We start from the raw sequence: 20,610 nt of genomic DNA on the forward strand, positions 1-20,610 counted from the left end.
CCAGCTGCCTGGCCTGTCTGCCTGGGCTGCTGGCTGAGCAGAGCCTGAGGCTGGAAACCCTTAAATTATTTATTGGAAAATACAAATGTGATCTCGTAAAACGTTTTAAAATCGCGCTCCACAGCAAATACACGTTAACTGTACAGTTTGTACATGGAGGAGGAAAGGATCGCAGAAGCACCGCCAGGGGGCAGCCCAGTGCCCGGACGCGGGCCGACGTGGGGCGCAGGGCACAGTGTCCGGACGCACTTGCTGCTGACCAGATGCAGACAGCCACAGCCGACTGCGCAGGGACAGGCCCCATGAACGGGTAGGTCCTCCCGGGACAGAACAGGGTTCCCTGGGGCGTCACCCATCGGCCGGGCCCGGTCCGTCCCCAAACCGTGGGTCTGAAGGCGGCCCCACCATCTCCCGGGCCGGCATCCGCTCTGCCCGCCGGGCCAGGCGGCAGCGTCCCCCTTGCAGGCCCAGCTGCGCCCAGCCTCAGTGCCGAATAAATAAACAGACTCATCACTCCGAACGAGTGCACCTCATGTTCCGTAAAGAGCTCACCCTCCGAAACTGTCACACGCGGTGCTGTTGGCTTCCACGCAGGAGCAGAGGCGTCGCCGACCACGCCCATGGCCCTCGGAGCCCGTCACGAGGGCTGCATGTCGTCCTCACTGCCCTCCTCTTCCTCCTCCTCGTCCTCGTACAGGTCGGCGGCACCCAGGGCGGACGGCGTCTGGAAGAAGGGCCTCTGGGCCAGCGGCGTCCGCAGGGCGCTCAGCTTCTGCTCCACGGGGCTCAGCTCCGCCTCGTACCTACAGCAGGGGCCACGGTGAGAGCGCGAGGGGGTGCTGAGGGCAGGGCTCCCTGAGGACAGACCGGGACGTGGGAAGCCGTCCAGAGTAGGTGTGTGGTGTCCAGGAAACACGCCGCGGCGGCAAGTGGGCTGTGAGTGCGGAGGGGGTGGGGCGCCTGCCCCCCTGCACACGGGAGGGCGAGCCTGTGTGCAGAGCACCCCATCCCACCCTCGGTCGGTGCGGGGTCTGTCACGGGAGGCAGCGAGTGCAGCCCAGGACACCCACACGTGGATCACAAGCCGCCCTTCCTCGGGGTTGAGAGGGGATGTGCACAGCCCTCCAACCTGGGCAAAACGCGGACACACCCCTCACCCAGTCTGGACAGGGCTTGTGCCCAAAAAACCAGCGGTCCCCCCACCTTCCCGGCACCAGGGCACCGCTTTGCGGCTGGGAGACAGGACAAGACGCCCAGGACAGGAGCAGGGTGGCCAGGGACCCCCGCTGAATAGGGAACCTCAGGTCTCACTGACGACAAAGCCATGCACTCAAGAGGCTGGGGAGAGACCAGAGCGCACGGATGCGCGGACCACCTGCCCAGGGAAGGAGTGGAACTGTGGCCTGGCGGGCAGGGACCCGGGCGGGGCAGCCACCTCTAGCCCGTGGTCCCGGGCCTGTCCCAGGACGGAGCCTCTCACCTGCCCACACGGACACCGCGGAAAGCAGCGCCGCCCAAAGGTCGCACAGGTGAATGCACGGACCACAGCAGCAAGCGGACTGCTCCCACCGGCCACCACCCCATCCTGTCCCCCTTCACCCGCCCCCACGTCCCCACCCATCCCACCCCCCACCCCATACTCACCCGTCCTCCCAGGGGTCCCCCGCAGCCTCCTCAGCCACCAGGATGTCGTACTCCTCGGCCGCATACCTCTCCCAGTCCGACAGCTCAGGGCCTTCCGCCTCTGCCTCCTGTGGGTACACGCGTGTCACACCTGCAGGCGGGTGGGTGGGTGGGCAGTGGCATCAGGGCCCGGGGGCGGGGCCACACTCACCCTGAGCAGGGACACCTGCTCCCTCTGCTCATGGTCCAGGTACTTCTCGATGTTGAAGAAGGTGTCAAAGAAGATGTAGGCGAGCTTGCACCTCTTGAGGTCTCGCAGCGTGATCCTGCCTGTGGGGCGAGGGGGTGCTCAGGCCTGAGGACCGTCTGGGGCGCGGCCCCCGGGGACCGTGCCTCTCCCTGCAGCCCATCCAGAACCGCACGTGCAGACCCAGCGAGGGATGTGAGCAATGCACGTAGGAGCTCCGCCCTGGTGAGGTCTGAGTCAGGAAGTTGGTTGGGGGGACAGAGAGGGAATGGGGACAATAGGAGAACAGGCCCTGGGGTCCGGAGCAACCCCGAGGCGGCGGTGGGCTGAGAACATGGGCACTGTGGCCACCAGGGGACGCTGTGAACACATGATCTGGGCAGCAGGTAAAGGACAGTAGAGGATCCCCCCTCCATCCCCCCTCCCCGCAGGCTCAGCAAGGTCCCAGGACAATTCCATTCAAATGCCCCAACTCAGCAGACGAGACACTAAGGGGGTGTGTCTCTCTGTCCCCCTCCCTGACCCCAGGGCCCCACGTCCTTCCCCGAGCACCACCAGCCACCTCCTGCAGGAAGGCGTTCAGGGGAAGGTGGAGCCCCGGCTGCCCCTGCAAGTCCCAGCACCTGGCAGGGACACCAGTGACCCCAGGTCTCCCCTCACAGGTGCGCCCGGGAAACTGAGGACGTGGACCTGTGGTTGGGACATCCAGCCTCTTGGCTCCGAGTGCTGTGAGGCAGACAGGACCCTGCCGTCATGGTGGGGAGGGCAGAGCGAGGGAGTGGACAGGGCGGGTAGGTGGGAGCACCCTCACTGGTGGGAGAAGGCCCCGCCCTTCCGCCCCCCTCACACCAGTGCGCAACGCCCCGGGTGCTCACTGTGGGCACGTGGCTGCTGCGGTGCCCAAGGCCCTGTCACCCGTCAGGCACTCGGCCGGGGCTCCCCACAGGCGTCCCTTCTCAGCTGGGGCATCCTCTTTGCTCACACGGCAGCCCCACCAGGAGCCAGCCCCCACCCCCAGCCCGGGCCGCCGGCAGCCGCACCTGCGCACTCAGGCTGCACCAGGTCCAGCATCTGGCAGAGGCAGTCCTCGAAGGGCAGGGCCTCGATGCCCATGCCCTCCAGCCGGCGGCTCTGCTCCTCGTAGAAGTGCTGCAGCTCGAACATGGACAGCGCCCCGTCCCCGTCCAGGTCCATGCAGCGGAACCAGTACTCGATGCTGCCGGTGGGCGGGGTGGGCGGTGAGCTCAACCCGGCCGCCAGAGACCCAGCCGCCTTCCTCCCAGAACCTGGTGACCGACCCCCAGAGCTCTAGGGACACACCCCTGGGGACAAGCACACCCAGCACAGCCCCAGGGGTGTTCTCAGGGAATGAGAGATGCCTGCGGACCCCAGCGTCCGGGGCAGCACCGGCCCTACCTAGTGGGGGTCTTCTTGTCTTCCTCGGAGATCAGGAACCAGACGAAGTCGGCGTAGCTAATCTTCCCCTCCTTCTGCACTTTCCTGCCTCTGCATCCGGGGAAGGAAACACAAGGCCATGTCCGGGGAGCAGCATCAGGAGGCGGCCCCGGCCCGCCCGCTGGGCCGGGCGAGCCAGCCTGTGCCCCGTGCAGGGGCCTCGGGCAGGCTCCCTCAATGCTCGGGCCACACACAGGCCACTTCCACAGGTGCCCACGATGTGGGTCCCCTGCACGGCCTCCTGGGACCGTGGTGCGTACCCTCCCTTCCCGATGACCTTGTGGGACGTGACGGAGCTGCGGGACGTAACTGTGTGTCTCGTCCGTGACCCGGTGAGGCCTGTGGGAAGCCACATGTCCCCGCCCCCGACATCTGTCCGGCCATGAATGCCCCGGAGCTGAGCACTTGCCCAGGCCCTCGGCCACACCCCCAGGACGACGGCCCGGTGCAGACACGTACCGAGTCACGGCTCCGGAGAAGATCCTTTCGACCATGCGCGTGGAGATGGCTGTGGGAGAGACGGCTGTGAGTGACAGGGCCCAGCGCAGGCTCGTGGGGCCGGCAGGGAGGGGTCTGAACCACCAGGACGGGCGGGTGGACCCTGGAACTGGAGGTCCCACACGCGCCCTGCACACTCCTGAGGCCAAGAGGAGCCCACTCACAGACACGGGCTTGCCAGGCGGTCCCTGGGCCCCGCGACAGAGTGGAGGGCAGACAGGGATGGAGCTCTTGTCACAGTGTAGGGCCCATGTCACCGTCACTGAAATGGGGATAGAAACTCATTCTGGGCATGCACAACGCATAAGTAGAAAGATGCTGTGACAGGGGCCCCAAACAAGGTGGGTCAAAGGAGAGACGTGTATGTCTCCACATTCTGGAGTCTGGACACGGAGACCCAGGGATGGGCCGGGCCGGCCCCTCCTGAGGCCCCTCTCCTGGGCGTGTGGGTGGCCGTCTTCCCCCTGCGTCCTCACACACGGTGTCCTTCTGGGTGTGTCTGTGTCCCCATCTCCTCTTCTGACAAGGCCCCCAGTCCTATGGGATCATGACCACCCCACTGACCCCACTTCAGCAACATGTACCCCAAATAGTCACATTCTGAGGTCCTGCAGGCAAGGACCCCGACATACTCGTTTTCAAGAACACAGTTCAGGCCACAGGCAGCACTGTGCCCAGGAGACGGGGACTGAAGGCAGCCTGTCCACGTACGTCCCCTGCTCGCCCACCTCGGTGGTGCTCACTACAGGTGGGAATGACTACGGTTGGAGGGTGGGACCTACTTTCCAAAAATGTACGTCCCTGTCCTGATCCTCAAGATCTGTGAACTGCACCTTATTTGTCCACAGGGTGTTTGCAGGTGGGATGAGTGAAGGGACAGAGAGGAGGTCGTCCAGGGTCAGGGTGGCCCTGCATGCAGTGCATGTAGTGACAGTGTCCTTAGAAGTGACAGAGGAGGAGATGCAGACCCACAGGAGAAGCCACATGGAGACAGAGACAAGGAGGACGCAGCCACCAGCCGGGGGATGCTGGGCTGCCCCAGCCAGGGAGCCCTGGAGCTGGAAGAGGCGGGAAGGACCCTCCCTGGAGCCTGTGGAGGGAGTGCAGCCCTGGGACCCCTGGACCTCCCGACCCAGTCTCCAGGTCACGGGAGGGCAAGCGTCCAGCATGAGGACGTGGCTGAGTGTGAGCAGCGTGTCCTCCACACCCTCTGGGGGAAGCCCCTTCATGCACAGCTGAATTTGGACGTTTGGTCTGCAGAAGCAAGAAAACACCGCTTGCTGCTGTTTGGGCCCCAGCACGGCCGCTCCCAGGCAGCAGGTCAGCTGGCACCTGGAGCAGATGAGGAGACGCGTGAGGGGCGCACGGGATGGACCCCCTGAGCCCTCTGGCAGGATCGGGGCAGGCCCTGCTGCTGCTCCGGCGGGAGCCCCTCAGGCGTGCCCAGGGCTCACAGAGACCCGCGTGGACACCTGTACTTGGCAAGTGAGGATTCACGTGACCTGCTGCCAGCAGCCCTGGCCTGACCCTGACAGGCGGGAAGGTCCCCGAACACCCAGGGTCAGCCTGAGGAGACGTGTGGTGACAAGCGTCCCAGCCGGCTTCCAGGGAGCAGCAGCGCACGGGCCGAGACCTTGCTGCTCGTGAGCCCCCCCATGAGCCCCCCACCTGCGGCGGCACGCTCACCATGGTCGTTGTGCCGGGCCAGGTCCTGCGGGTCAATGAGCAGGTCGTGGTCGGTGTCCAGCTCCCAGAACTTGCAGTAGATGACGTAGAAATGCTCGTAGGAGAAGAACTCCGTCAGCTGGTTGATGTCCGCCTCCTCCTCCAGCAGCGCCACGTTCTGCAAACGCCCGAGACGCTGCTGCGGTTTGGGGGGCATGGGCCTCCCTGGTGGGGACCTCAGAAATCCCCCCCCAGGAACTCATGGGGCCCAGGCCCTGCTTGAGGGTGGGAGCACAGTCGCCCTGGGGCCTGCATGGGGACCAGACGCTGTCCCAGCGGCCCCTGCAGGTCAGCCCTGCCCCTCAATGCCCCAGACCCACGAGCCCGCATGCCCTCAGTGTGCAGGGCACCCCACAGTCCCGCAGGCTCTGCTTCCCGCACAGGCCGCAGGAAGCACAGACGGTCAGAGGGATGGAGGGTGGGTGGATGTCAGGCCCCGCCCCGCCGCCCACCTGCAGGAAGGTGCTCCTGCGCAGCTCGGCACAGGTGATCCTCCCCGACCAGGACCTGTTCACAGCGTAGAAGATCCTCTGAATGACCTGCAGGGCAGGAGGGCTTCAGCACAGAAGGGCACACGGCTGCAGGACCACCCGCCGCCAGCAGAGGGCGCCTGCAGCCCAAGGAAGGGACAGGTGGGTGGGGCCTCCCACCCAGGGCCAGGCCTGTGCCCCACACAGACACACCAGGGCTGCAGTGGCGCATTAAAACGGAATCAGCTCCACACACGTCCCCACCAATCCACCACCCCGGGAACAGCGGGATCTGAAGGCGGGGTTAGAACACATCCCGGCATGCACGGAGGGCAGCCCTGCATACTCCCACCTGTGCCCGTCCCAGGACCCCTCCCCCCGCCCGTGCAATGTGGGACAGCCGTGCCTGCAGCGCCCCACGCGTGACTGGTCACAGGCCCTGTTCACACTCCGTCCAACATCCCGGCCCCGTGACGACCCCATGGTGCTGACAGGCGCAGGCTGAGTGTGAATCGTGGCCCTGGCCCTCCGCGTGTTATGGGACACATGCTTCCAACCAGAGCAGTCGCTGGAGAGAAGCGCTCATTGTGGGAGGGCTAGGGTCCTGCCCGGAAGGGGGAAGGAAGGGTCTGGGACGCCCTGCGCCCTCACTGTGCTGCTGATGCGGGAGGCGCCTGGGGCCCAGGCCCGCACCATGCCCCTCCTCAGCCCTGACCCCTCACGCACCAAGCCCCGCCCAGCCAAGACCAGAGAGCCGGTCCAGGGGGAGGAGGTGGGGTCTGGGTGGGCCGTGGGTACCCACCGTGGTAATGTAGCGCGAGTGGAACTCCGACGCCTCCTTCAGGAAGGCCAGGCCGGGGTGGGTGTTCACCACGTCCTGCACAGGGGACAGGGCGCAGCTGGGCACGCGAGGCAGCTGCAGGGGCTGCACATACCAGCTCCCCAACCGAGCCCCCGGCCGCTGCTCCAGGGCTGCTGGGCGCGCACACGCTGCGTGCGCAGTGACGGACGTGTGGTTACATACGACCACATGCCCACGCACCAGGAAGCCCCACGCCGGGTGCTCTTCCCTCCATCTCAGGGACACCACCTCCCACAGGGCACGGCCTGTAGGGACATGCCTGTGCCATCCGCACTCACAGCTGGGGGGACGCTGGCTGAGTCAGCTCTCGGGGGCGGGGCGTGTGAGCCGTGGACTCGCGTAGGGAGGGAGGGGCGGAGGAGGGGCGGAGGAGGGGCGGGGCGTGTACTGGTGGCCCAGGCAGTACCTGCAGGAAGGGAACGAAGTCCTCCTGCACCAGGTAGTTGCACCCCGGGCTCATGAGCAGGTGGACGAACCGGGCAGCGTCGTCGTGGCAGTTCTGCAAGATCCTGGGGGCGGGGAGAGCATCCACGTGTCCTGGTCACGCCTGCGCATCTACACCACCCGCCCCGGTGTGGGGATGGGTCGCTGCCACGTGGGGCGCGAACGGGGCCCGTAGGAGCCGTGACACAGGTGGCCCGACCGCCCACCCAGCCCAGGCCCAGGACTCACTTTCTCCACATGGCAACGAACTTGTGGACGGAGACGGAGCCCGTGCGCTCCCCGCCGGCGCAGCAGAAGAGGGGCCCCTTCCAGTACAGCGGGCAGCCACAGGCCTGCGTACAGGGCATCGGCATGAGTGCACACCCCCTCCGCACCCGAAACGGATCCCACTGTGGAGCCACCACCCCGAGAGCGGCGAGCAGCAGGTCCCCTGCCCTGGACACGAGGCGGCAGCTGGTAAGCCACCAGGAAGGGAAGGGCAGTGTATGTTGGAGAACATTCTGAGTGCGGCAACGACGGCCACCTCACCTTGTGCAACGGCAGCCGAACAGGAGGAGCGCCCAGACGTTCGTCCCTGAACGGGGAAAGAAGGCTGACCCAGGCACACAGCCTCCACTCAGAAAAGGCAGGCAGAAAGGATGAAAAGGCAGGAAGGAGAGAGCAAGTGCTCACGGGGGAGAATCCACAAAACCCCAAGTGCGCTGCTTGAAAAGATCAACTGCAGCTTCACAAAAGAGAAACAAAACCGGTGCCCGGGTTTGCGGCCCCTCGGGCCCCAGAGCAGCTGACCGAGGGGACGCACGGGCCAAATAACTCCACGCCGACCCACCAGCCCGCGGATGACCGCGTGTCCACCACAAGGACACACGAAGCCCAATGTCGTCGCAGCAGTCGGCCTGGTCCTTATACCTCATCCCCATCGGCACCCACGGCCTCTCATCGGTCCCTGTCCACTGCCCAACACCCAGCCCACGGCGTGGCGGGAAAGGAAACACAGGCCTCCTTCGGCAGTTGGGTTCTGTCCAAGGTGGACCTAACGCCCTTAAGCTGCTCTGAGCAGTGGCACCCGGAGCCGGATGGCCCCGCGAGGACAGAGGCTGAGCATACACAGAAACCCTCAGCGCGTCCTCACGCCACCTCCGCCAGCAGGCGCTGTGGGTAGGGACTCTGGAGGGCCTGAGAGTAGGACCGCACACACAGTGACCAGGCCAGCACAGCACCGGACCGTCCCCCCAGGCAAACACGCACGTCTGAGAGCAGCTGCCAAGGGCGCGCACGCTCCTCTCCACGCAGGACTCCAGGCTGCCGGCGAGCTGGGCTGCCCTCTGCCCTGAAACAAGTCCTGGTCACGCAAACACACGGCAGTCGGAGCCCATCACTGGGGACATGGGGGTAAGTCGATCGCCCACCTCGAAAGGCGCCCCAGGAACTGCAAAATGCAAAAACCAGAACCACCACCGTCCATGCAACTCTTGCACCCAGGAAACGTGGCAGGACAGTAGGACCCCTCGGCCACAGAACGGAGCTGCACGTGTGCGCACCCCAGGGCCACGCTGGGGAGCAAGTGCACAGCTCGTGGGGGGACGCGCGCCCAGGACCCAGGGAGGGAGACGCCGCCGAGAGAAGGCAGTAGCCCCGTATCGGCAGGGAGGAGGACGTGGTGCACAAAGCCTGGGGAGCAGCGAGAGGGAAACCCCACTGACACTGAATGCCACTTTGGGGGAAAGACAGAACAAAACGTGGACGGAGGGTTGGAGGATAGAGGCGGGGCCCGCACGGCCACGTCAGAATCTCTGAGGGGAGGAGGTCTCCAGAGGTTCTGAAGCCGGGAGACCTGACCAGGAAAACATGAGCTGCGGCACCGCCAGTCGGGGCGGAGACACAGCGACGCACGCTGTCCTCCACGGTAAACAAGCTGTCATCGGGAGGAAGCGAGCAGCCGAGACTGCCGCCCAACAGCTCCCAGCCGAGCTCAGCACCAGCGTGGCGCACTGAGAAACCGCAGCCGCGGCGAGAGGCAGCTCCAGGCCCGCCAGGAATAAGCAGGTCCCCGGAGGCCCAGGCAGCTGCACGAACACAGACCATGCACCGCCCGCGCCCGGACCAGCCACATGGGGGTCGTCGGTGACGTTTCCATCCACCTGAGAGTGGGAGTCCAGCACAAGAGGATCCCGAGCCCCGAAGACACACGGTCTCGCACCCAAGTCCGCAGCAGTGGTGAGCACTGCAGGCTGCTGTCCTGAGGAGGTGCAACCACGTGATTCCACAACAGGACCCGCGGGTGACACCCAGGGGGCACACGTTTGCTGAAAGAGGACCAAGGCCGAAGCAGCAGAAGCCCCGGCGCAGCCCACGGGGCGCTGACGACTCCCCCAAAGGGAGGCTCAGAGAGGTCGCAGCAGGCGGACTCAGTCCAGCAAGGAGCCTGCACTCGCACCCCAGAAGCTGCCTGACACAGCGCTGAGGCTGCCATGCCAAGGCCAAGGTCCCTCTGCGGCATGTGGACACACCAAGAGCGGCCAGGCTCCGGAAGCGGGAGGAAGAGCCGCCGCTCCCGCGAAGCTGAGGTGCTCTGGCTGGGGCTGCCGTGGGCAGGACTGTGCCTAGCAGACTGCGAAGGCGGGCCTCACGCAGCTGGGCCTCACGCAGCTGGTCGGCGGTGTGACGGTGGCGAACTCTAGGCGGCGACAGGCTGTTCCTCACGTGCGAGCCCGCTCCCAGTCCCCGCCCCCCAGTGCAGAAGACCAGCTGGAAACCAGCACAACCGGCGCGCGCGCATGAGCACGCGCTCGAGTGTTGGGGGCCGAGGCCCCGCCCCCTGGCCTGCGCAGGACCCCGCAGGGGTTCGCCGCAGGGCGGGGTTCGCCTCCCGCCCTGCTTCCCGACGCACACATATGCAGGGCGGAGGGGACGACGTGAGGGCCACTCTTCCGGCACTGAGGACACCCGCAAACCACAGACATCCGCACGGGGGCAAAAGCAGCCCCGGCCGGGAGGGCGCAGGGCCACGCGTCTGTGCAGTACCCGCACCTGGCAGCACGCCGGGCGCTGCCCTACCTTACACGGGCGTGACCCCTCTCTCGCCTGGGAGGTGACACAGGACGCGCCTGTTCCCTGACCTTCAGGACGAAAGGGAACCCAAGGCCCTGTGTGCGTGACCCTCCGCTTGAAGGGGGAGGGCCCAGGGCCACCAGCTCTGCCCTTAACCCCGGCAGGACGCCCACCTTGGCCACTCTGCCCATGTCCTCCATGGTGGCCCTCTCGTGCGGGAACTGGGCGAAGGTTCTCTCGATCTTAGCGATGACGGCATCCGTGTGCGCCGTGTCCTGTGGCCGACCTCGAGGAAAGTAGAAGGCGGGAATGTTTTGGCTGGAGGCTGGCGGCCGGGGCTCCTCCTTCCTCGTCTGCACCTGGGAGACAGGATGGGAGGCGGCTCCGTTAGCCCTTGGGGCGCGAATGTGCTCCGGGCACCCGTGTGTGTGACTGACGGGCTGGGACCTGTCCCGCAGTGCGGCCCCGAGCCACTTGCCCGGCATGTGGGCAGCGGACCCCCCGACCAGCCCAGCGGCTAACTGCAGCACGCGCCGCGCACATAGTAGGTGGCACTCCCGCCGTGACTGCCACGCGGGGCTGGACCCCGCTGCCCAGCAGCATCCTGCTGCTCCAGGGCAGGGGGACCCCGGCCCAGGGACAGCTGCCGCCCCAGCTGCTGAGGCCACCCAGCGCGGCACACAACCTGTCCCACGTTCCCTCCCCCGGGAAGTCAGGGCCACACAGGCGGGCCACGCATGCTCCCACGGGGTAGGGGGGCTTTGCCTGAAGCTCACAAGGGTCCTAGTTGTCCTGTGTCCTCACGACATCAGGATGCCCGCCCCCCGCCCCACCCCACACGAGACTGAAAATGGACCAGGATGGGGAAAGACTGCTGGCAACTGTGAATGGGCTGCAGACTGCACCAAAGACAGAGGACGGAGACAGGGGCATTTTCTGGGAAGACGGAGAAAGAGCAGGCACGGGGCAGTGAGCGGGAAGCCCGGGGTGTCTGAACGCATGGCTGCCCCAGTGGCACTGCTGGCCCCAGACCCTGGGACCCACACTGGGGTCTGCGCAGCCTGCCGACGCTGCGTGAGCGTGGAAGTGGTAGAAGCGGTACGGCTTGGTAGAAGCAGGCCAGGCTGTGATGCTATCCAGATCAAGTGTACTTTCTTTCAGTGTATGGCATTTCCAAGTCAGGACAGGTTTACGGGCGAGTGACCCCATGGAAAGCCGAGGAAGACGCTGCTGAGTCCACAGGCAGGCCGAGGACGTGGACCCAGGGAGGAACAGCGTCACCGCGTCCCAGGTGTGGGAACTGCAACACCCCGAGCGCCCAGTGCCAGCACGGAGGGCAGGCGCTGGTGGGAAGTGCCCAAAGCCAGCACGGAGGGAGACTGAGCATAGGGCGCCCCGCCCAGAGCTGCCGGGACAAGGAGAAGCAGCAGAGGCCGCGTGGACACGGGGGATTTGCAGGCTTAGCCTGCGGGACAGAAATAGAGCTGCCGGCACAGCTGCGGAACACTCTCTTCCCACCCTGTCAGGAGCTGGCCAGCTGCCGTGGCGGGCTGTGCACCGGGGACAGCGTTTCCTGACCTCGGTGTGACTGGGCTGGACACCAGCGAGGAGGACAGAAGCAGCCGGGATGGGTGCAAAGGTGTGAGTGTGCACGAGGGTCCGGAGGGCCGTGAGGTGGGCCTGCGGCCGCCCGGAGAGGACGTGCAGCAGGACGCCACTGCACAGCGGGCCCCTCACCTCCTCACCCGGGCCACGGCCGCCTGTCCTGTCCAGGCGCCCTCCCGGCACAGAGCTGTTTCAGGCCCGGCCCAATTCCAGGAATCGCAGGGATGCCTGCGGCCTCCTGGGGCACACCGTGCCACCGCACCGGTGCCCTGGCCCCTCCAAGCACGTCCCGCAGGTGGTGACCTCTGTGCGTGTGTGTGCGGGCAGTGTGCCCTCAATTCCAGGAGTCCGCCCGAGACAGCAGCTGGGCCAGGCCGATGGACACGCTGCTCCCCACCGAAGGCCGAGTGCTCCAGGCACAGGAGGGACTCAGGAAGTGAGCCTGACCTGCTGTACTGCACGGGCTGGCCAGCAGGGCTCCAGCACGCGGCAGGGGCCAGGCAGGCCAGGCAGAGGCATGCCAGGAAGGGCTGAGAAGTGCTGCGGGGTCTCGGGGTGCATGCCCACAGGGCACAAGAACAGTCTGACACGCTGGACCCCGACCGTGTGGCTTGGCCCAGCAGCACGAGGGTTTTAGGTGCCCCGAGCACCCACCGCACCGCTGCCTCTCCCAGCGGGAGACCACAGCTTCTGTCCCGGAGCCCCGGACGACCACAGTGAGCGACCAGGCCCACATCAAGCACAGAGAGACGAGACCTCGTCCCTTCCTTATCTTTCATATAGAGATAAGACAGCACACCCCGCACAAGGGGAGCCAGCCGCGTGCCATACACGGGGAACCTCCTGCTCAGGGACCCCGGGGGTCCCAGAGCTGGGACCAGGAGGCGCCCAGAACCCCTGCCGGGCCCTGTGGCACTGTGACAGCACAGTTCCAGGCAGGCGGACGTGTGGCCCAGACGCACTGCAGCCTGCACAGCGTCCCTGTCATGTCTGACCCCACCTCCACCATCGCCCTGTGGGCTCCTCAGGGTTCATGGGCCCATCACTCCCACCCTCCCAACCACACACCCGTGCCCACCTGCTGAGGCTGTGCTGCGGGCCACGCTGAACCACACCAGGCAGAAACACCCAGGCAAGGTCCCTCTGTCTACCCCACCCCCCACGGGAACGACCCTCTGGTTCTTCCCTGCCCATGGGGGTGCCGTCACAAAGGCATTAGCACGACACACGCCGTCCTCCCTGAAACCGCTGTGAACACGAGCGCCATGCGACGAGAAACAACGCCCCACGCGGGGAACTCGGAGACTCTGCTCCCCAGATGCTGACGCGTCTGCACCAGCAGCCGCCCCAACACAGTCCAGACTTGGAGACGGGGCCCGTATGGCAGTGCGGGCCACACAAGGAGCAGGCCTGAACGCACCACACACCCTGCAACCACCCCACAGGGCGCTGACGGCCACACGGCCGCCTTCCCTCCGTGGCGAGCAAGGGCACACTGCGCTGCGTCCACCGCGAGGGACCCCGAGTCAGACGAGTTTGGACAGACTCTGTTCACAGGGAGGGGCAGACAGCGTGTGGGACTTGGGGACTTGGGAACATGGGACAGACAGGGGGCAGTGGCAGCTGAGGACGAGCTGGCGTGCGCTCCCAGGAAACCCCCAGCGGGAGCCCGGCAAACAGTGGGCCTGTGCTCGCCCAGGTGAAGCGTGGGGTCTGGCACAGCCCGGTATTCAGGCCACAACAGGGCACCCGCGTGCAGAGCTTGCCCAGAGGCAGCAACTGTAAAGCAGTGGGAGCGCTCCCAGCGGGAGCAGAGGGTGAGGCTCGGCCAGCGGGAGGACCGCCTGTCACAAAGGGGTGCGCACGTGTCCCAGGAACACTCCACGGCTGCCTGCACTCACTCCCACAACGCGTGCAGCCAGCAGCCCCAGAGCCCCACCTCACCGCTCTGAGCACTCCCGGGAGTTACGGCCAAGCCCCGGCGCCCACCAGTCCCCCAAAAGCACGGAATTCTGTTTTCTGGGTGGTCCAGGGTGTGACTGTCCCCTCAGACCCCTTCAAATGCACTGCAGCCCACAGCGCCTCAGCAAGGCTTCGGCACCACACACGTGGGCGCACAATGCTCTCTCTCCATGGGAGAGCAAGCCCGGGCCCGACAAAGGGCCGGGCCCCAACGACTCCATGCCCGGCCAGCCGTGGGGTGCACACTGAAGCCAGTCCCGAAACCTCGGGGGCATCAGTGGCCAGACCACGGGGGAGACGCTGCTGCAGCTGTTTCCAGAGGGAGCTCTGCCCCGGCAAACTTCCCTAGCCGCATGGACCCCCACCGGAGTGGCTGCAGCCCCCGCCCCAGGGACGAGCGAGGGGCCTGAGGAGGACCCACGGGAACAGACACACAAGACAGCGGACAGAGGACCCGCCAATCTGCACCTGCTGGAAGGCCTTGAGCCGCTTCTTGAAGCGCGAGGGCAGCACGAAGTCGCAGCCGCGGGCCAGTGAGGCCAGCTCCTGCCTCAGGTCTGGGTCCTGGCGCAGGGACAGCTCGCGGAGCCGCATGTCCACGCGCACGGGCCACCGGGGCCCGGGGTCTCGGGGCTGGGCCGGGCCAGGGGGCTGGAGGCGGCAGCTGTGCCGGGTGGGGTGGAGAGGGTGGCCGGGCTCAGCGCGCTCCATGCGCGGCCAGGCGGGCGCTCTGGGGGCCGGCCCCGGGCCGCACACATTCCACAGGCTGAGGCGGGCACATGGCTGGAGGGTGGGGGAGGCAGGGCCGGCAGGGCAGTGGCAGCTGAGCAGGGATCCGGCTGTGGCAGCGGCGGCGGCGGCGGCCGAGAGGGAGGGAGGGAGGGAGGGAGCCCCAGGCGGCTGCCGGAGCTGTTCTCTGTGCCGGTGGCAGTGGCGGGAGGGGCGCAGCGACTGTCTGCAGCTCAGCCCACCCAAGGGACAGGGACAGAGACTGACACTGAGAGGTCGGCTGGCAGCGAGAGGACGCAGGGGCAGCGCCTGCGAGTTCCCGGGAGGGAGGGGACAAAGGCGCGCTCCAGACAAGGGGAGGCTGTGCCGAGGCAGATGGGACCAGTCCCGGAGCGCGCGCCCTGCCCTGCCCCGTGGTTCTGGGCTGGCCGAAGACTGGGGACAGCTGCTCCCCGCCCAGCCGCACACACAGGGTCTGCTGGCTCCGCCCCCCACCCCCGCTGCTCCAGCGCTAACGCTCCAGCGCCAACTCCCAGGGGCAGGCTCAGGCCGTCTGCCCAGCGCCGAGGGGCAGGCAAGGAGTCTGCAGGGCTGGGTGGCCTTGGGGCCCCTCCACTTGGCTCCAGGATTGAGGCAGACACTGCTGGGTGGGACGTCCTGACCCTGAGGTGGATGAAGAGGGCAGGGACGGCAGGGGTCAGGCCCAGATGCTGAGTTCACAGCCCAGGCCTCCCTGACGGATGGAAAGCCACGTTCACAAAGCCCGGGGGGGGGGTGCGGGGGCAGGCCTCCTGGACCCTGTGTGCTGACGCCAGGTCAGCAGCACTAGGTTGGGTGGGGCAGGGGCGGTGGGACATCCTGCCGCCCGAGAGGGAAGACAGCCTCACAGTGGCCGACTACTCCAATCAAGTGTGGCTGAGCAACGCTGAGCAGCACCTCGCTCCATCTGGGGTCCCACACCCCAGAACGGTCACTGCACCTCACGGCCGGGCCCTGGGCAGCACCTGCCTGCCAGTGCCTACTGCCCGGGAGGAGCCCTTCCTTCCCACAGTGCAGGCAGCTCCCCTCAGTGAGGTCCCCAGAGGGCAGCCTCTCCTGGCCTCCGCCCCTCCCTGTGCCCTCACTTTGTCAGCCAGGGCTCCCCCGAGTCTGCCAGACACAGCACCATGTGCAGAGGGGTGACCAGCTCCCTCTGCCAGGCCCCCAGCCTCATGGTGACAGGGTCCCCGACAGGCAGGTGGCACCGCGGGCGTGTCCCTGCCGCTGGGGACAACAGCCCCAGAACAGAGCTGGGCCGACAGAGCACAGCACCCTCCCCACTGCCCACCTTGCGTCTCTGATCGATGAACAGCTTCTTCTCCTCCAGCAGCCTCGGGGTCACGGACACGAGGCAGGAGGCACATAGCCCCCATGGGCTCCAGCACACCCCACCGTTCGTTCACATGCCGTTTGGGGTGGGGGGCTGCATGAGTCGCGGCGGCCACATTGGCTGCGCTGGAGCACAGCACCCTCTTTCCCAAACACAAGCGCATTCTGCACCGTATCCACGTTCTCCACCGTATCCACGTTCTCCACCATATCCACACACTGTTTCTCGGCCGGTGGCCCTTTCACCCCCTCTCACCCCGGGCACCTCTGATCACTCCCCGCCCCGAGTTCTGCCCCTTACTGCCTAACACCGAGTTGGGGACAAACAGGAGGGGCCCCGACTGTCTCTCCCTCTCCCTTCAGCATCCGCACCATCTGAACCCCCATTCCCTGGGGGCTCTCCCCGGGGTCACCCCCTCAGTGCTCCCACTCCTGCCTTGCCCCGTCTCTGCTCAAGTCCACCTTCCTGCCCACTCTTTGAATGTCGTGAAGGACTCAGGGTGTGACCCCCTCGAAGTTCTCCAGACGGAGAGCTGAGAGATGACGCCACCACGAGAGGGACAGACGACAGGGTGCCAGGTGACCTGGGAGCTGGGCTGTAAGGCTGGGTGGGTGCTTGAGCTCCACCCTCTGACACCCAGCGGCCACATGCAGGAGGCCACTGGGCACCTCACTGCAGACAGGCCGCACTCAGAGTGATGCTGGTTGGCGGGGCTGGAGCCAGACTACCACCCAGGTGGCGATGGGGCGGCCAGGCGCTCCCCTGAACAGGCGCAATCCTGCACGCTGGCTGGCTTCCTGCTGAGGGGCCCTCATTGGTCCTCCTTCCCTGCAGACCTGGAGAGGGGGTGCTGCTCCCAGAGCTTGGGACGCCAGCCGGGCGCTGCCCGGCTGGCCCACCTCCCCGTGCAAAGGAGCTGTCCTCTGGCCACGGACAGGGAGGAGTCGTACGACGACGCCCAGGATTCACATCCCACCCCACACAGTGCCGGCCTACTACCTGCTCTGCTCCCAGTCCAAGCCCCACGATCCCACAGGGAAGGCCCTTCCTGCAAGGGCACCCAGCCCCTCTTCCCATCTCCCGAGTGGGCCCCTCCGGTCCTCCAGGAGCCGGTGTGCACAGAGACAGAAGTGCCCTGGACCTTCGCTGGAGGGCCCGTGAGCCTGCCACCTGCTCCACAGAAACCCAGGCAGCCCTGGATGGACGGCGCACCACAATGGATGTGCCGTCCATCCTGGATGAAGTGCCACGTCTTCCCACACACAAGGCAAGGCCCTGCGTCGGCCGAGGACCCCTTGCTAGACTGTCTCCTCACACAGAGCTGACCTGTCCGTACTCGGTGTCCCCAGTCCCTCGGGGACGCAGCACAGGGCACAAAATGCAGGAATGCACCTTGGAGCGCTGCTGGGCCTGGTCCCAGAAACACTGCAGACACAGTGGGGAGCTCTGTAAAGATGTGAGCAGTCCAGGGCGGGCAGTCTGGGGAGTTCGGATGGACAGTACAGACAGACAGACAGCGGGATGGATGCCAGCAGGACAGGAAGCTCTGTCAGTGCTGGAGGGAGCAACCTGAGCTCTGGCCCATACGCACAGCCTGGCTGGCTCAAAGGGACAGGCTCCAGCAAGGCCCCGCCCTGCAGGTTCTGTGTTGACTGGGGAGGGGCTCCAGGTCAAAGCTCAGCGACCCTTCCATGGGATGGCCATTGCGGGGGTGGGGGGGGGGTGTCGGTCCTGACAGGCCTCCTGTTGCGCTCCTCTGGGGGGGGGGGGGGGGNTGGGGACCCTGTGACACTGAATGGTACCAGTTTGTGACGTGCTTGATGCTGCGGACGATGGCACAGGGGCTCCCGCCGAGAACTGAAGGGTTCACAGCCAACTCCAATGCAGTACCGTAGGTAGGTTTTAGCACCAACCCTACGTTTTTCCATAACAAGTGGAGGCCACATCTTATTAAACGGACCCTGTGCTAAACGGCAGAAATCAGCTTGCGTTTCACGCTCTGTCCATGTCCAGCTCCAGACAGACTAGGGCTAAAACCTCAACAACGCTCAGGAGCTCCCTGGGTTACAGTGTCGTCCCAACAGCCCGCGTTGCAGTTCGCTCCCCAGTCGGGATGCACACAGAAGTCAACCCATGAATGCATGACTGAGCGGAGCCACACACAGATCTCTTCCTCTCAAGTGGAAAAAAAATTTCACACCACCTGAAGAAAACTCCAAAATTACGGCCAACGTGGGACCCTAGGTTTTCAGCATGTAGGGCTGTCTCGTTTAGGGGGCGGGGTGGGGGGGGGTACACGCCACCTGCGGCCAGCGCTCACACCTGCTGTTGCCACCCCCTGCCTCCTCCGGCACCTGCCACGCGTCCGCGTCCCGAGGTACCTGGCCCTAAGCAGGCGCTAGCGGAAGGAAGAGAAACTTACTCCTCTGGGCCCGGCCGACCTGCGGGTCCCGCGGACATGCGGCCCATGCCTGGGGCTGGAGGCGGCCCCCACCGGCAGCGCGGGCGCCGCGGCGGCCGGAGCTGCGGGCGCGGGCCGGGACCGCCCCGCGTCTCCATCGCCGCAGTCGGCCCGCCCGGGCGCCCGGATCCTCTGCAGACAGTCCCGCAGCATGGCCTGCGTGCCGGCCTCGCTGAGCCAGCGCAGGAACAGCTCGTCCACCTTCATCTTCAGCACGGGCTGCAGGGCTTTGCCGGGCGGCATCTCTGAGGCTCGGCCCCGCCTTTCTGGGAGCCCCGATCCTCACGCCAGGGGCCGAGTGCGGCCACCAGAGACCTCGGGGGTGCAGGACACAAGTGCAGGCGGCGCCCGACCGGGCTGTGGTGCGGGCCCGGGGCCCGGGAGAAGGCGGGGACCGGCCTGACGAGACTTTTCGGTCCGGACGCGGCGGCGGCCCGCGCCTCGGCGTTTTTTGCACAGACTTGGAGATACCGGCTGAGGCGGCCCAGGCAGGACGTGCGCGCCTCAGAACAGCTTCAAAACGGCCGCGCCAGCCACGTTCCCAAACAAAGTCGCCTACGTCTCGCGTCACCGCGGCGCGTGGCGTCACCATGGCGGCGCACGTCGCCGCCGTTGGACGCGCCGGCCGCCGGAGTTCTGTGGAGGCATTGGCGGAAGCGGGGGCGTGCAGGCGCGGGGGTGGGGGTGGGGTGTGGGTGGGGACGGGGACGGGGGGTGGCCGCCGCCCGGAGACAAGTTTTCCTGCTGTGCGGCTTCTTAAGGGTGCGATCCACGCGGACGACGCAACCCTAAGGCCTAGGAAGTGCGAGCTTGCGCCGGGCGTAGTCGCCGAGGGCTGGGTTGGGCGGGGAGTAGATTCGGCGGGTCGAGCATGCGCACTGCGTGCCCACCGAGCGCAGAGGGGCGTGCGCCGTGCGTGCTCTCCGAGAGCGTCCGGGCACGCGCAGTGCGTCCCCCGAGCTCGGGAGCGAGCACGCGCGATGCGGGGCGGGGCGGGGCGGGGCGCGAGCGCGAGCGCGAGCAGGAGCCCGAGCTCGGATCTTCGATGGAAAGGGTAGGTCCTGAGCGCAGGCGCCCCGTTTACGTTCATTTCGTTTACCAAGTGATAATGATGCGTTGGGGGCGTGCAGCTACTTTCAACGCTGGTGTATTCGGATGAGAGTGAACTGCTTTTCTTTTTTGAACTGCTGCTATGACTGCAAAAATAAAAACAATACATCTGGAGTTAATTACGTGACGTTGCCCCATGCCTCGTTTATTTCCGAGTATGCTTCTTCCAGGGTCGGTAAATCATCTCCGTTGCACACGTGTATCTCTTTCCTTTCTTCCTGATCTTTTTTATTTTGTGAGATTTGTTTTTAAACAAAAGTTTTCTGAAGCTTTTGCTGGTTTCTGGTCTCTTTTAGGGGCAATTGCAGGGTGTAACGAGCTGGGTTCTGCTGAATACTTCTGCACAGGGTCGATATAGCCAGACCGACGACGCAAGTGTTTGGAGCCAACGATTCCAAGCTCAGCTCGGGTCCCTGACTGGAGATGGAGATCCGTGTGCCCTGAGTCTGCACGGCGCCACGGGCAGGGATTCTGAGTGAGGTCCACGCATGGAGAAGCACACGCCCCTGTGTGCCACGCTGTCCCTTCTGGAGAGAAGCACACACGAGCACAGCTGTCTGTCTGGGCGTCGCATACAGCCCTCTTGTCCGAGAACAAGGCTGGCTTTCACTCAGGGGCTGTAATGAGCTGCCTGTCAGAGCTCCATTCATTAGCGGTTTGGGGGGGAAGAGGGCTTTTGGAGCTGCTGCACAAGCCGGCTTTATCTGCCTGGGCGCACGCAGCAGGGAGACGGAGGGAGAGCCTGTGTGGCTGCCAAGGGGACAGAACTCCGTGGCAGGACAGGCACAGAATGCCCCTTCAGGACGTGCGGGCTCCGCGGAGCTGTCCCAGGAGCACAAAGAGGGGCTGTGGCCGGGGAGCCTGTGGGGACGGGCACTGCCTGCCCCAGCAGGAGCAGGGGGTCTGCCTGTGGCGTGGGGGGCAGCCGAGCTGGTTCCTTCTGTCTCCCGGGGGTGGCAAGAGGTCCCAGGGGTGGAAGAGGGGGTGGGTGGGGGACGG

General features: G+C 66.0%; 1 protein-coding gene across 2 annotated transcripts; it reads right to left on the minus strand.

The window, feature by feature from the left end:
- Window positions 1-55: 55 nt before the first annotated feature.
- On the minus strand, window positions 56-19,181 carry PPP2R3B (protein phosphatase 2 regulatory subunit B''beta). 2 transcript variants are annotated; one of them, XM_037027709.1, is made up of 13 exons: window positions 18,463-19,181; window positions 10,549-10,734; window positions 7,553-7,656; window positions 7,287-7,389; window positions 6,821-6,895; window positions 6,001-6,087; window positions 5,510-5,666; window positions 3,785-3,833; window positions 3,287-3,376; window positions 2,911-3,086; window positions 1,835-1,953; window positions 1,645-1,751; window positions 56-803 (listed from the first exon to the last, which is right to left on the minus strand). In XM_037027709.1, exons 1-13 carry the CDS (start codon window positions 18,742-18,744, stop codon window positions 638-640), a joined length of 1,701 nt encoding a protein of 566 aa, XP_036883604.1. In that variant the 5' UTR covers window positions 18,745-19,181; the 3' UTR covers window positions 56-637. The 2 variants fall into 2 exon arrangements, with proteins under 2 accessions (XP_036883604.1, XP_036883605.1); XM_037027710.1 differs by lacking the exon at window positions 18,463-19,181 and adding an exon at window positions 14,411-15,071.
- Between the last annotated feature and the right edge of the window lie 1,429 nt (window positions 19,182-20,610).

The sequence above is a fragment of the Sturnira hondurensis genome, unplaced genomic scaffold, assembly GCF_014824575.4.
Source record: "Sturnira hondurensis isolate 20B ecotype Veracruz unplaced genomic scaffold, ASM1482457v3 Scaffold0019234, whole genome shotgun sequence".
In the NCBI taxonomy this organism is placed as follows: Eukaryota; Metazoa; Chordata; class Mammalia; order Chiroptera; family Phyllostomidae; genus Sturnira; species Sturnira hondurensis.

What these genes read in the sequence shown, in the direction of transcription:
- PPP2R3B (XM_037027709.1), bottom strand. Translation starts at nt 18,744, where the DNA reads ATGCCGCCCGGCAAAGCCCTGCAGCCCGTGCTGAAGATGAAGGTGGAC. An exon ending in GGTCGGCCGGGCCCAGAGGA is followed by an intron (nt 10,735 to 18,462) that starts GTAAGTTTCTCT and finishes CCTGTCTCCCAG; the next exon opens with GTGCAGACGAGGAAGGAGGA. An exon ending in ACATGGGCAGAGTGGCCAAG is followed by an intron (nt 7,657 to 10,548) that starts GTGGGCGTCCTG and finishes CCCTGTACGCAG; the next exon opens with GCCTGTGGCTGCCCGCTGTA.